Raw genomic sequence first — 13,641 nt, 5'->3', positions numbered from 1 at the left:
GCGGCCGCGAAGCACATCCCATCCCCCGCCACTGCCAACGAGGTGCGGCGACGAGCGGGCGCCGAAGCCGCTCGCGCTGGCCAACGATCCGAGTGCATTATTAACGGCGCCCGAAACAAGGCGCCGCGACGAGCGGTCAGTCGGACTCCTCGCTCAGCCATCTTTGCCTTCGTTTCCATCCTCTCCGTCTCGTTTGTTTTGCCTGCATTTGTACTTGTTCCCTTGTCTCTTGCTGCGGGGTCTGTTTCACAAGAGCGAAATTGAAACTGCGCTTCCGTGTCTGCCCGCGGAGAAAAATGTATGCACCGGTCGGCTTTTAGCGCACGGCTGGGCTTTCAAGTCCTTGCATAAATATATTTGCAATAAATTGTTTCAAACATTGGTCTACGTGTTCCTTTCCTTTTCGAAAAGGAAAAGGAAAGTGTGTGTGTGTGTGTGTGTGTGTGTGTGTGTGTGTGTGTGCGTGTGTGTGTGTGTGTATGTGTGTGTGTGTGTGTGTGTGTGTGTGCGTGTGCGTGTGTGTGTGCGTGTGCGTGTGCGTGTGTGTGTGTGTGTGTGCGTGCGTGCGTGTGTGTGTGTGTGTGTGTGTGTGTGTGTGTGTGTGTGTGTGTGTGTGTGTGTGTGTGTGTGTGTGTGTGTGTGTGTGTGCGTGCGTGCGTGCGTGTGTGTGTGTGTGTGTGTGTGTGTGTGTGTGTGTGTGTGTGTGTGTGTGTGTGTGTGTGTGTGTGTGTGTGTGTGTGTGTGTGTGTGTGTGTGTGTGTGTGTGTGTGTGTGTGTGTGTGTGTGTGTGTGTGTGTGTGTGTGTGTGTGTGTGTGAGAGAGAGAGAGAGAGACGAAAACGGTTATCTCCGCATATACGGCTAAGTTAAAGCTTAAATTAGCCCAAACAGTAACCTGGGGGCCAACCCATAATTTTACGCGTCAGCGTATACAGCTCGTGCCATCGAAAAGCCGTCGGCGAAGTAGTAGTCGGCTCCGCGTGTCGGAAATAATCGGGGTCTGTATCATAGTATGTAATAATAATAATAATTGGTTTTTGGGGATAGGAAATGGAGCAGTATCTGTCTCATATATAGTTGCACACCTGAACCGCGCCGTAAGGGAAGGGATAAGGAAGGGAGTGAAAGAAGAAAGGAAGAAAGAGGTGCCGTAGTGGAGGGCTCCGGAATAATTTCGACCACCTGGGGATCTTTAACGTGCACTGACATCGCACAGCACACGGGCGCCTTACCGTTTTTCCTCCATAAAAACGCAGCCGCCGCGGTCGGGTTCGAACCCGGGAACTCCGGATCAGTAGTATGTAAAAAAATCGTATCATGGTAATTTGTGCTTCCAGTGATTGACGATTGATTTGTGTGTGATGGGCAATGGCGAGGAAATGAAATCATTGTAACTGATTAATTAAACAAATGAAAAAAAATAATAAAATAGAATAACTGAGTGTTCAGTGGTGCCAAAATGCTCAGATTGATAAAGGCAACGCTTGGTGATGGTAATTAAGAAAATTTAAAGCGTGTAATTGATCAATTAATTAATTTGAACAATTGGAACAAATCAGAAATGCGTTCGAAGGTGTTCCCAAATGGCAAGGCGTTTCGCCGAACGGGCGATGGCGTTCCGTGGACTCGCTGGCAGCGCTGCAACACCCTGTCGCGTTCCACTCTTAAGGGCGAAGCTTAAGTGTCCTAGAAAGGTAGCCATTCTGGCCTAAAGTAGCCACCTGCGACGACCCTGGCGCTTGCTTCTTGGATCACATAGATACGAGCACATTGCCGAGAATGTGCGCCGATATATGGCCCCGTTTGGGTCCCATTTATGGCCCTGTACGGGCATCCTGTTTGACGCCGTTCGCTCCAGAGAAAATCTTCCATGCATTTATGGCTCTTAAGTATATGCGTTCTTGCTGCTCAATATGAAGTGGACGAATGGCTTGCGAAGTTATATTTAGAAAGCCAGTGTCCTTACGTCTACACACATTACGAGAAGGAAAAAAGGGCTGCGCGATATTCGCCCTCTACAGATCACGTTACTTTTCATCAGCATACATGCAAAAGACATATGAAAGGTGCGTGTTTGCGCACAGATTTTTGTCACAAATTATCAGTCGACTGTCGGTTTTTTCCTCTCCTCGCGGCACTCTGAAACAAGGGCACAAAACAAAGAGGCAACCTTTTCGTCTTTCGGAAGTGATGAAGTTAATAAATTTGCGCAAATTAATTACATAAGCTAATAAAGCGCATTAATACGCAGATTGTTTGAAAAACTCGTATTTCTTGTTAATAATATCGTCGTCATCCTCACCATCACTAAAATGTCCAAATTACATTTTTGTCATGACGCTGAAGAAAGAGAGCCAACATCGCTTTTCTCCATCTTTGAAGTAGAGAGTCAATGTGTCTTCAAAAAGCTGTATTCATAGAGGAACTTAGTCCCACACCGAGGATGATTCTTCCAGGTGGAGTAGATTTCAATCAGGGGAGTAAATTACTCATGAGGGCCCACTATGCCACTAAGCCACCGCGGCGGGGAAAAAAACAGAAACACTAAGTCGGATACAACTCAAGAAAAAAAGCGGCATATGCCCCTCAAAGGAGGCTCTCCGGCTAATGGCGTCGACTGATTTTCATGGCTTCGCGGGTAAGGGCATATACTGCTCCGTTCTTGAGTTCTATTCGACTATAAAAGATGGTCCACCTTCAACATCATCATTAACCGTATCATTAACTGTTCAGTTCTAGGGGTGGTCCAACTTGGATGTTCGTCAAAGGCCAAATTTTGGACGTGGTCAAGCGGGAAATTTTGGGGGTGGACCAACTGCCAAAGTTTGGGGGTCCACCTGCCTAATGTTTTGGAGGTGGGCCAACACCGAAGTTTTGGGAGCGGGCCAAGCGCCAAATTTAGGGGGTTGGCCAAGTGAGATATGTTTATGGGGTGGGCCAACTCCACATATTTGGGGTGGACCAAATGCCAATTTCTTTGGGTGGGCTGACTGCTAAATGTTCAGGGCTGGCCGACTGCCAAATTTTGAGGGTCGGCCAACCGCTATATTTTTGGGTGGACCAACTAGCAAGTTTTGTAGATGGGCGAACTGTCAAGTTTTGGGGTCCTTCGGAATTTCAAGTTTGACGGTTCTGTCTGCCAACTGCCAAATGTTAGGAGTCCTTCAGGATTTTAAATTTCACGGTGCTCTGTGATTGGTTCCTGTAGGTGGACGTGACCATGATGACATCATCTCCCAATTGACCAATGAAGGTATTTCGTTATGAAGAAATCGACTGGTTATTGCAAGAGAACCTAAATGGCATCGCATTAAAAACCTTGCGTGGGAACGTAAAACACTCTCTGCCCTAAGTTCGTTCGATATATTTTATGTAAAACGCATCCTTGGCAGATACTTCAGTATCAGGATGTGTTTCTTGCTCCACGTTGCTAAGAAACTTGACCCCCGGGGGTCGTCAGGTGCCTGGTCTTACGACCGCCACAGCATCATGCTGTATGCTAAACAAAATCATTCGAGTTAAGGTTGGTCGTTGCAACTGCGGGAAGGACTATACTTTGGCTAAAACAACCGTGTGTACCGTTAGACGTTACCAGCAGGCACTTTTGGCGCATGCCGGAGTGGCAAGAGTCGTTGTGGCCGCCGCTTGCGCATACTCAGCGTTCTGTTGCGCCGTTAGACGTCCGCAGGCAGCTGGGGAAGCGCCTTGGCGAGAGGCCCGCATGCGGTGGCGAGAGTGGAGTTCTCCTCATCTGGGAGTGTGATACGCGGGCCGGCATCGCACTCCGGCCGGGATGGCCGAAGGAGTCGATGAGTCACGTACGAGGCCTCGGCACGTATCCGGCCGGCAAACAGCGTGGCGGCCTTCTGCGGAAGGAGGCACGCGCCCGTGCACGCAGGCATCGACCCTGGCCGCCGTGAAGGGGGGCGAACAACGGCAGTGCGGGCCGCAAAGGCACAGCGGCGCGTAAAAACACGGAACCAATATCGGCCGAGGGCCGCTCCTCGGCTGGCGTTGGGGGACCCAGTGATCGATCGCGGCCACTGCGAGCTCTGACGCGACGGTGATCGGAGCGAGCACTAAAATGAGAAGGGCCTCGCCGATTGCGAGAGGCGAGCCCAGAGGCCCGCCAGATAAAAGCGCCAACAAAGCGAGCAGGCGGCGACCGAGGGACTCGCGCGTCCGAAGAGCGGCCGCGTTTTCCCCCCAAAGGCTTTATCGCGAGGTGACCACTAAGGGAAGGCCTGGCCACCAACCTGGTAATCCGCACTTGATCCCGAGCGCGCTCTTCAGCCCGGGGGCTTCGCGTTGATTAGGAGCTCGGCTTGGCGCGGCCTCCTTCGGCGCTTTTGTCGCCATGCTGTGGGCCCGTACGGGCTATCCCGCTCGGGCTTACGCGTTTCGCCCGCGCTTCTCTCCCTGGCGCTTTCAATTTGCGGGCATCCGTGTTTTCTAGAAGCGCGCACGAAAATATTTTGGGAAACGCGCAAGATGGCTCACGAGGACAGCTCCAGCAGTTTGCGTCAGGTGCGCTTATACTGCACCTCGAACAGGTGCGAAGAAAGGTCGACTCCCGTCCACGCGAACGAGGCCATATACGCGAGTTCTCCTTTCGAAACCCACTCCAGATTGGGGATTTTTTTTAAACCGCATTTAATTTGGTTACCGGGCAATATCGTGTCTTTCTTGCATGATGCCGATAGGACTAACACGCGCAAAGAGACGCGTTTGGTGTATATTGCATTTTCTGGCCGCACGTGCATTACAGCCTTACTAAACCTCAGCTCGCGAAATGCATGCATCAGAGTCTGTCCGAAAAGGAATCGTTAGATTTTCCCTAATGTGATCTCGTTCAAAATTTAGACGTTTGACGCAGATAACGCACGCACATATCATTACCAAAAAATAGTATTTAACGCATGTTTTGCGGCAAATGCGTTAAATGGCGGACAGGCTAAACACGCCAACGCAAAATGGCCGTTTAATTACATCACGCTTCATTTACGTTTAGGCTGCGCGACAACATGTGTTGTTTATTAAACTGAACAAAAACCTGTATCAAGTGAATGCTCAAACTGCAATTTTGGCATTCACATTAGTGTGCTTTCGTTCCTTTTATGAACGAGGAGCACAATGACTACTGAAAGAATGGAACCGGGAAAGGTACGCAGCGCCCCGCGGAAATTCCATGTCATCTGTTAAATGATTCAGCGCAAAACGAACGTTACCCTTCATTTCACAGACACAAAGAAAAAATGTCAATCTGCTAGAGCATTTTTGGGTTAGCTGGTCTGGTCGTTTCGAAAAACTCCGCAAAGCTAATTTCTTGTCTGTTAATTACGCACAGCATCATAGTCCGTTTGCGCAGCAACTAGTGCATCAGCTATGCTGGTAAAGGTTGAGTTTTGCTATTTCGCTGCTGTCGGAAATGCGAGCATTGCTTCAATTCTCTTCGCCCAGAGGCGCAGCATTTGCAGTTCAATGACTACTGGAAACGTTGCTTGTTGCTAAAGGCGAGGGCACACAAACGACCGTTGAAATGAATTGGCGTGCAAACACAAATCACTGCGAACATTCAGAGCTGTCAACTCGGTCTCAATCAATTATGTGACCTTAAATATGAGTAAAAGAACCCTCTTTAAACGCAACCGCTAATCTCATCCAGCATATAGCCGGGGCATGTGACAGAGTATCAGCGCGTGCAGTAACGGAGCCTCCTCTGAAAGAGGGCATGAAGACGAAAATAAACGCATACTCCGTTTAATGGAGCAAATGCACTGAAGTTTTCTATAATAACGAGTGTTCAGTTGCACCTTATATCGCCGAAAGTACCTCTGGTAGTAGCGTTCGTCAACACGAAAGGCTATCAACAGAGCGGTTAGTGGCATTCTTACCCTGGCTATTAAAGCAAATATTTCTAAACAAAGGCCACCGGTGGCTTTCTAAAAGCTTCCAAGCAGTAATCCGTTATGCGCATTTAAGTCAGGTCCAGGAAACACTGACCCTTGGTAACAAAACATTCTTATAAGCGTTTGGGTACGCCTGTGCTGTTTTGCGAAGGCCATTTTTCAGACATCTTTTCTTTTTTGGTAGGGTTGGTGCGAAACACTGCTCGCAACTGTCAACACTTGAGGAAATGCGTGTCCATTGTGAAATACGTAAAGAAAAACTCACGATCGTCAGTCTACGTACCGCTTTGGTCGCCGCTTTAGGCGCGCTTTTTGTCGTTTCAATTTTGCCTGCAAGCTCTTGGAACATATTGCATAAAAGAGGATTGATTCGAGCAGCTTTCAGTCATTTTTCCTATTGCCTTTTTTATACTTCACGTGAACATATTGCTCCTAACGATTTTAAACCTCCACTGCAGGCTGAAGAGAACTTCCCGCTCGACCACCTTGAGTAGGAAATTCTCTTCAGCCTGCAGTGGAGAGCTAAAATCGCTAGAAGCAATCTGCTCACGTGAATTATAAACAAGATAATCGGAAAAATGACTGAAAGCTGCTAGAATTAATCCTCTTGTAAGCAGAGTTGCGTATCTTGGATCTTGGGCTGCAAAGTTAATGGGATGAAAAAAAAAACAGGTATAGGCCCACCAAGTGCTATTATTGCTCCAATGCCTGTAATGTACACTTACAAGTTCGTTCAAATTTCAGGGGCCAATACTGATAGTTATTTGACGTCCTTGTTAGCATTTGAAGTGAAAACGACCTTCCAACAGCGACACGTACCATTTGGCCTAATTCCGACCACCCAAGTCGGGCGGTACACAGGTTTAATTAAGCACCCGTTAGGTGCCGCATGCATGACCGCGAACTGTCCACAATAACCTCCGCAGAATATTCCAGCTGCGATGCCGGGCTAGGCTGCCTTTTCCTGCGCACCGGGCGCAACGTTCGGCAGGGAGCGAAACCGGCGCTCATGCACTGTATACGAACAAGAGAGAGAGGGGGGCTCTGTGCAGTGACAGACGCGGCAACTCGCAGGCCGGTCACATATCCATGCCGCCAACTGCGCGATTTCCATTGCCAAGTGCCGGTTCGGGCCCTGCGTACAAATCACTCGGCCGCCGCGAGTTCCCCACTTGATTTACTTTCGCCCAGCACCCGGACCGCGCCCTCGGCGTCAACAAACATCGATCGAACCCGCGCGACCACGCCTGCTCTTCGTTTGCGGCGCTCGCGCACTTGCCTTAAAAGCGGCGTAGAGGCGCGCACGGCAAGGCCAGCTGCCCGACTTTGTCTATAAGGTCGCCATCTCCTACAGATTAACGCCCCTTCCCTGCGCCCGCTAGGCCCCCGTGCGCATTCTCCGCGAAAAGAGTCGAGCGGAAGACGTCCCTGTCACGAGCACGTGTTCGGGAGAACCAGGGAGGTGGTCGGGGCCTGTGGCGCGCCGGCGGCGACGCTCTGTTTACGCGCCAGCCGGAAGACTATTCGCGCGCTTTTTGTCGATTTCGTTCGCACTTACTTGGCAGCGCCTTGGCCTCGACCCGCAGTCCCTCCGTCTCTTCCGCTCTATTTTGCTTTGTTTCTTGCAGCCGCCGCTCCTGCTCTTACAATTTCTCCGGTGGATGAACTCTCTCTTTATTTCTCGTTTTTTTTTTTTTTTTGCTGCGAGCAAATGCAGTCTTGGCAATTCGCAGCAGGCGGGGCTATGTCGTAAACACGATTCATATTTCAGAACTTGGACACTTTCTTATTTTCTTTGCGTGTTCCTGGGGCAGTCAGAATTTTCAAGGCCAGATGACGAGGGCCTCGTTTTTCGCCTAATCGGAAAGGTACTTAAAATCTGCAACTTTTTATTACAGCTCGACTTGCGATGCAGCAGAGCCGCAAGTATGCGGTACGATGCCGCCACGTGGAGCCTCATACTTTTCAACCATTGGTGACTTCTATCGCGCTTTTTTTTTTATTCAGTCTAGTGTAGTTTACAAACGACAGACTCTTCAATACATTGTTCACCCCCGCGCGGAAAGCAGTCAAATAAAAAGGAAGTTTCCCGCGTTCTTCTAAAATGCCTTCAAGACTTATATCTGGACTCCAGAGGGTGAAAGCTTCAGTCAATTACTCTCGCGGGTGATTGTGCGCATGGTGACGTAGATCTACTAGGTCACAGGTCTGTGCCTCAATTTCCCGACCATGATTCATATCTAAGTGTCGCTACGATGGAGCAATTTCCGGCAAAATAACCGCAAGTCTAACCCCCCAGTAGCTGTCGACAGCAGCAACTCAACTCTGACTCCAGTCCTTTGAGTTGGAGCTAACACCAAAATTGTACCCTTGCCTAGCACTTCTATAGTTCGTTTTTCTCTAAATTGTTTCCCCTAGCCTTCTGCGAACACAGTGCGCCATTTCTTATTGCGAAAGTTGTCCTGTCAGTTCACTGTCGCCATTCACTTCGCTTGCTGGGATGTACACAAAGCTGCTCACCAGGTCTAGTTTTCTTATGGGGGCATTGAGAGGTTTTCGCTCAAAAAAATGATAGGCGCTATAATGGACGCTGTGAGAGGTTCGTTTCAAAACGCCCCGGTACAGAAAAACGGTGCGCGGCAAAAGTTGATTAATTCAAATATAGATATTCAATTCATTTTTCAATAGTTTGACTTTATTCAATCATTCTTTATTCAGGCTTAGATATTTGGGAAGCTTCACTCGTTCGGGCTCTTATTTGTGTCTCATTAGCGAATGAAAGAATTACTCCTCCGCTTGAACATCTTGGCCGCCCTTTTCCTTTGCCTCCTTCGTATACCGCTTCGCCTTCCCTCAGAAATACCGGGTCTGAACTCCCAAAAGTGCGCGCCATTTCCTTTTCAGTGCAAGAGCACTGATTACCGCTCTTTCGCAAAAGCCCTGCACTCATTAAAATTTCCTTTCACGCCGACGAAATTTCCTCCTGCAGGATTTCTTCAATAATTTCAGACTCTGCGGCAGCTATGGTCATTAGCGTCCCCTCGACAGACTGCTCCGAAAGTCAGCGATTGTAGCGCGATTATCTGTTTTCTCGTCGACTGATCATTTCGCCTCCCCATGAATGAAAGTGAGTGAATGAGTGGGAGGCGAGCAAAAAGCGCGCGCCGCTTATTGCGGACGCGGTGAGGCAGAAACGCGACGCATCATTAACGGCAACCGCATGCGACGTCAAGCGCACTGACTCCGGCAGTTGTATATAAGCACGACTGGCTCAACGTAGCAGGTCTGGTCACGCAGTCCCAGTTTCTTCAGTCTTCAGCTCTCGCACTGTGCAGCCATTACACGGCGCTTGTAGTAGTATGTCGATAGCGAGTCAGCCGGCGTTCTGTGCGTCGAGTATGACCTTCTTTCCCTGCATGTTTGATAATCCGGTTTCATTACGAAGGCGTCCACAGATAGCGGCTCGGGGACAGGCTAGAAGGCGCAGCCCAGCTGGCAGAGAGGGTTGCACAGACGACGTGTGCGCGTGCGCGAAATTTTTACGGAACTTTCTCATCTCACTGATCTTGCCGGCCTCTCGGGATATTCTTCTCTTCCTTCAAGAGCTTGTGACGCGGGTTCCATCCGTGAACTATGGGTTAAATCCGGGTCGTAAAATTTGCTTTCTCACATTTATTACCGGTTCTTCCTTGCCCAGAAATCGTAATTCGCTTTCAGTGCTTCACGATACTAACAACGTTTCAGAGAGAGCACTGGCAGTTGATGTTTGGCTAGTATACTTTTGTGGAGCGGGGAGCCCTCCTCCTTTCGGGCCCATCTATATTCTGATCTTGCCGGCCTCTCAGGGATATTTTTTGCTTCCTGAAGAAGCTCGTGACACGGGTTCCATCTGTGAACTATGGGCTAAATCGGGGTCGTAAAATTTGCTTTCTCACATTTATTACCGGTTCCTCCTTGCCCAGAAATCGTAATTCAGTTCAGCGCTTCACGACACTCACACCGTTTCAGAGAGAGCACTGGCAGCTGCTGTTTGGCTAGTTGATGCTCCGCGTTTTTTCAACAGATATTCCAGCTTTGGCCAATGAAAGGATATGCGCAAGGTCAAAAATATCTGCCCGGTCTTTGAATCGTCGCCGCCAAAACCTGTTCGCGTGCACCTCTCATTCCAACCTTCCGGATTCTGAGCGGATGAGTGAGAGAGCACACCGAAGGGGCGCCGGAGGGGAGAGGCGGCCGGCCAGCGGGCCTATCCTGCGGGCGCCCCGGAGCACACCCACCGCGGAGCTAGTCAAGCATCGCGGTTTTTCCGCCAGCGCGCGAAACCCAAGCGGCGGCGCGTGGTCGCGTCGGCGACGGGCGCGCGCGTCGTCGAGTAGTGTCCTCCTCGCGCGCGCTCAGTGGGTCACGTGGGGGCCCAGGCGGCTGGGAGCGAGGCTGGGCCCGCGCGCACTCAACAAGTGGGGGCGGCGCGTGCGAGAGTCGGCGTCGGCGGTCCGGAGGCTCTCGCCGTAGCGTTCAGCAGTGTCGCGGGCCGCGCGGGCCGCTCGGCCCCACTATGTACGGCATGGTGTCCTCGCAGTCGGGCGGCAAGGGCCGCTCGCTGCGCCGGCACCAGCTCTCCAGACAGCGCACCTCGCACTCCCTCGGTGTGCCTGCGGGCAGCCCCAGGGCCATACCGGGATGCAGCAGCGAGCAGCCGCCGTCTCCCGCGCGCTCCTCGTCGCACCGCGGGCAGCACAATGTGTACGGAAGGCTTGTCGGCTTCCTGAAGCACACCTGGACGGGATTCACCATGGCCGTAGGTGAGCTTGCTCCCCTAGCCTACCGAACGCCAGCGTTCGCGCACCTCGATTTAAGCTGGGGTTAGACGAGCAAGTGTTACAGAAGAGTTGAAATTTAGTCACCCTGGCAGAAGTGTGTAGTGATGATGATCCGGCCCTGTGACACAAACTGTGAGAAGGGGACATTCACTATTTGCCCCTGTAGACTGGGCCTAATAACGCTGCAATAAATGTTCCACTCTTGAACACTAGGTAATCTTGAGCTGTAAATAGCTAATGTGGCGTAAATGACCAAAACAAAATATCGGGGCATATGTGTCATATGCTTTGTACGCGTTTCACTTCTTGCAGAGAGATGAACTTTTTCTACGTACTTTAATTTTGTCATTAAGATATCAAAACCAATAAATTATCGAGAAAATCGGTGTTGGAAGAATGGTTGGTCAATACTGCTTTGCAACGTTGGGTCTCTCAACGGGGCCTTAAATTCCTGCGAATTTGCGGGCGTGTTATTCTTGTAATTCTTCTTCCTGCCATAGAAGAGCAATCTCTTTTCGTTCAGTACAAGAAGGAGTAAAGCAAGGTATCATTCCATTTGTCATATCAAAACTTGTGGCATAACGTCAGCAGTAGGATTTACTGCCCTTTGTCAAACACCGCACGAAAAGAGCTGTTGTATGTGATTGCTGATCAATTATAATAAGGTTCGTGTGATTGCTTATGCCCCGACCTATTTTTATGCATTTTGTTAACGTTCCCGCAGCTTACTTAATGTGCATATTATAGGGTTAGCTGCCGAAGGCTGGCGTCGGGCGCAGCGTCTGACCCTGACCCACTGTAACCGAAGCCAGCTGGAGGCTTACACCTTGTTGCCAGTGAACAAACTGACCTTTGCTTTTGTTCCCGACTAATTATTTTGTTGACTGCTTCTCTTACGCTAGCACATTATAGTAAGTATACTTTCCTCTCGCTTGCTACTTTGTGTGCATGGACTTGTGCATGGCACGCCAGGCAGGGTATGCGCCCCCTGGGCGGTGTTTTCTCCTCGGTACGCGCAGGCCGTGCAGGCGACATGCGCAACCTTCCAGGTCAGATTGCATGCATCTGCGGTGTGACCGTGTGGGCGGATAGAAATTTGGTAACCGCCCCTGAAACAAAATAAATTTATTGGGATAAACGAGAGCCAAGCATGACCAGGCTTCGCACAATCGTGAAATCCCCTTTCTGTTTTGTTTTGTGACGTATGTTTTGTTTCGCAGTTCTGCATTGATTTACCCGCGCATATGTAAATCAACTACGGAAAGTATGAGCACAAGCAGCTTCCGTGAAATATGCGAAAAGATTTCTCGGCTTTCAGTCGGCACAAATTCATTTATGTAAAGCACCTTTCCTGGTATTTATGACCTGAAGCAAATTTCGTTCGCTCTGAGTCTAAGTAGACGACTTGTTCTTGTGCGTGCCGAGGCATTATTATTTTCTTTTTTTTTGCGCATTGTCCAATAAACGAGCTTTACTGGGCGAGACAACAGCATACTATCAGTTGAGAAAGTCGGAGGATGCAGGACACAATATTATTTTCTGCCACTGCTGTCGTTGTCACTCGCGTATGTCGCCGATTATGCCGACCAAGGTTTCTGACATCGTTCCGAGAAGCGACGCAAAACTTACTTTTAGCCCTTCATTGCACAAACCTGGGTATAGCTGAGACTTCACCTAATTTAGTGAGTTGCACATATTTAATGGCTGTAACAACATCAAAGTCATCCAGATGTACCAGCAGAGCAGTCCTCTGGACGACGCCACCAGCGAGCGTCAGATATTAAAAGCAGAAAGTTGTTTCATATATTGAGAATCCACGCATTCAGTCGCATAAAATGCGTTTAGGACTTTAAAAAAATCCGGTCCTTTTCACTCAGCGTCCTACGCTCGTCCAAGCCGCACGGCAACGGCGCTTTTACGATGACAGCGCAGACGGTACAAAAACGATAACGAAAATATTTATCCAAAGTCGTGGAGGCAGAAATCAAGGTGAGTTATTATTTCAGTACGTCCTTGCGAGGTAAATATGCAGGGGATGCGCACATTCGCAAGCTTATGACGCATACAAACGCTCAGTAGCAGACTACTTTTCGTCTTTATCGTCACAAGTGATGCCCGCGCTAACATAACCTGTATTCAGTAACGGCGTCGATGCATTGCATGATCCTTCACACTGATCTCGGAAACACCTGTTTTCTATAGTAATCGACTGCGCTTCCATAAAACCTGGTGTCGCGGTATGCGTTTACAAGACCTCGAGTTGCAGCGTCGCTTCGTATTTTTCCTCACTGCACATGCACACGCCTCTGCCAATGAAAAGTGTTGTTAGAAGCCTTGCCGTTGCGTAATCGAAAACGCCGAAAAAAAAACAATCAAGTGAAGTTTTTTTTCTTAGTTTTTCTTTACACTGGCATTGTAGTAAAGATTCCTTCTGGAAGATACCGCTGGCACGGCCATATTGTTGCATGCGTGCATGATGTCGGCGGTAAAAGCGCAGTTTTACGCCCTCTCGTCCCGGGAATATCGCAATCGCTCTTTCGCTGCACGAGCGTGAGGGGCACGTGGTTTCCGACAACAATGCCATACACTGACGGATCATTCCAGGCAGCTACTTCTCAGCGTTCTTTGCGCGCTTTTAGCTGGCGATAACAGGCTTCAACCAAAAACACGCTCTATAAACTGGAATGCGTTGTGTCCACAGCAAAAGTCTCGAGGCTGCATTTTTTATTTATTTACATAATACTGCAGACCTCATGTGGTCCAAGCAGGAGGGGCAGATTACAAGGCGCATTTACAAATGTCATAAAGTTAGTACATAGACAAAAGGTTTGACACATGACACAAATGAGCGAAACAAGTCAAAGGAAATACATTGCACATCAATTTGCACATCAAAATTCATCGCTAACAGTC

At 49.4% G+C, this 13,641-nt stretch overlaps 1 protein-coding gene across 3 annotated transcripts in view; it reads left to right on the top strand.

The window, feature by feature from the left end:
• LOC144113074 (Kv channel-interacting protein 4-like) overlaps window positions 1-13,641 on the top strand; it is a 507,008-nt gene that overhangs the window by 340,214 nt on the left and 153,153 nt on the right. Inside the window, exon 1 of one of the 3 annotated variants that reach the window (XM_077645981.1) lies at window positions 10,395-10,710. The exons of the other annotated variants lie outside the window; for them this stretch is intronic. Coding sequence (XP_077502107.1) covers window positions 10,464-10,710 — 247 coding nt within the window. The 5' untranslated portion in view covers window positions 10,395-10,463. Of the gene's footprint in view, window positions 1-10,394; window positions 10,711-13,641 lie in introns of those variants that run through there. 3 annotated transcript variants of the gene reach the window in all.

Source organism: Amblyomma americanum, chromosome 1, assembly GCF_052857255.1.
Source record: "Amblyomma americanum isolate KBUSLIRL-KWMA chromosome 1, ASM5285725v1, whole genome shotgun sequence".
Lineage (NCBI taxonomy): Eukaryota > Metazoa > Arthropoda > Arachnida > Ixodida > Ixodidae > Amblyomma > Amblyomma americanum.
Note: the sequence above shows the minus strand (reverse complement) of the source record. Positions and strands in the feature narration are given on the sequence as shown.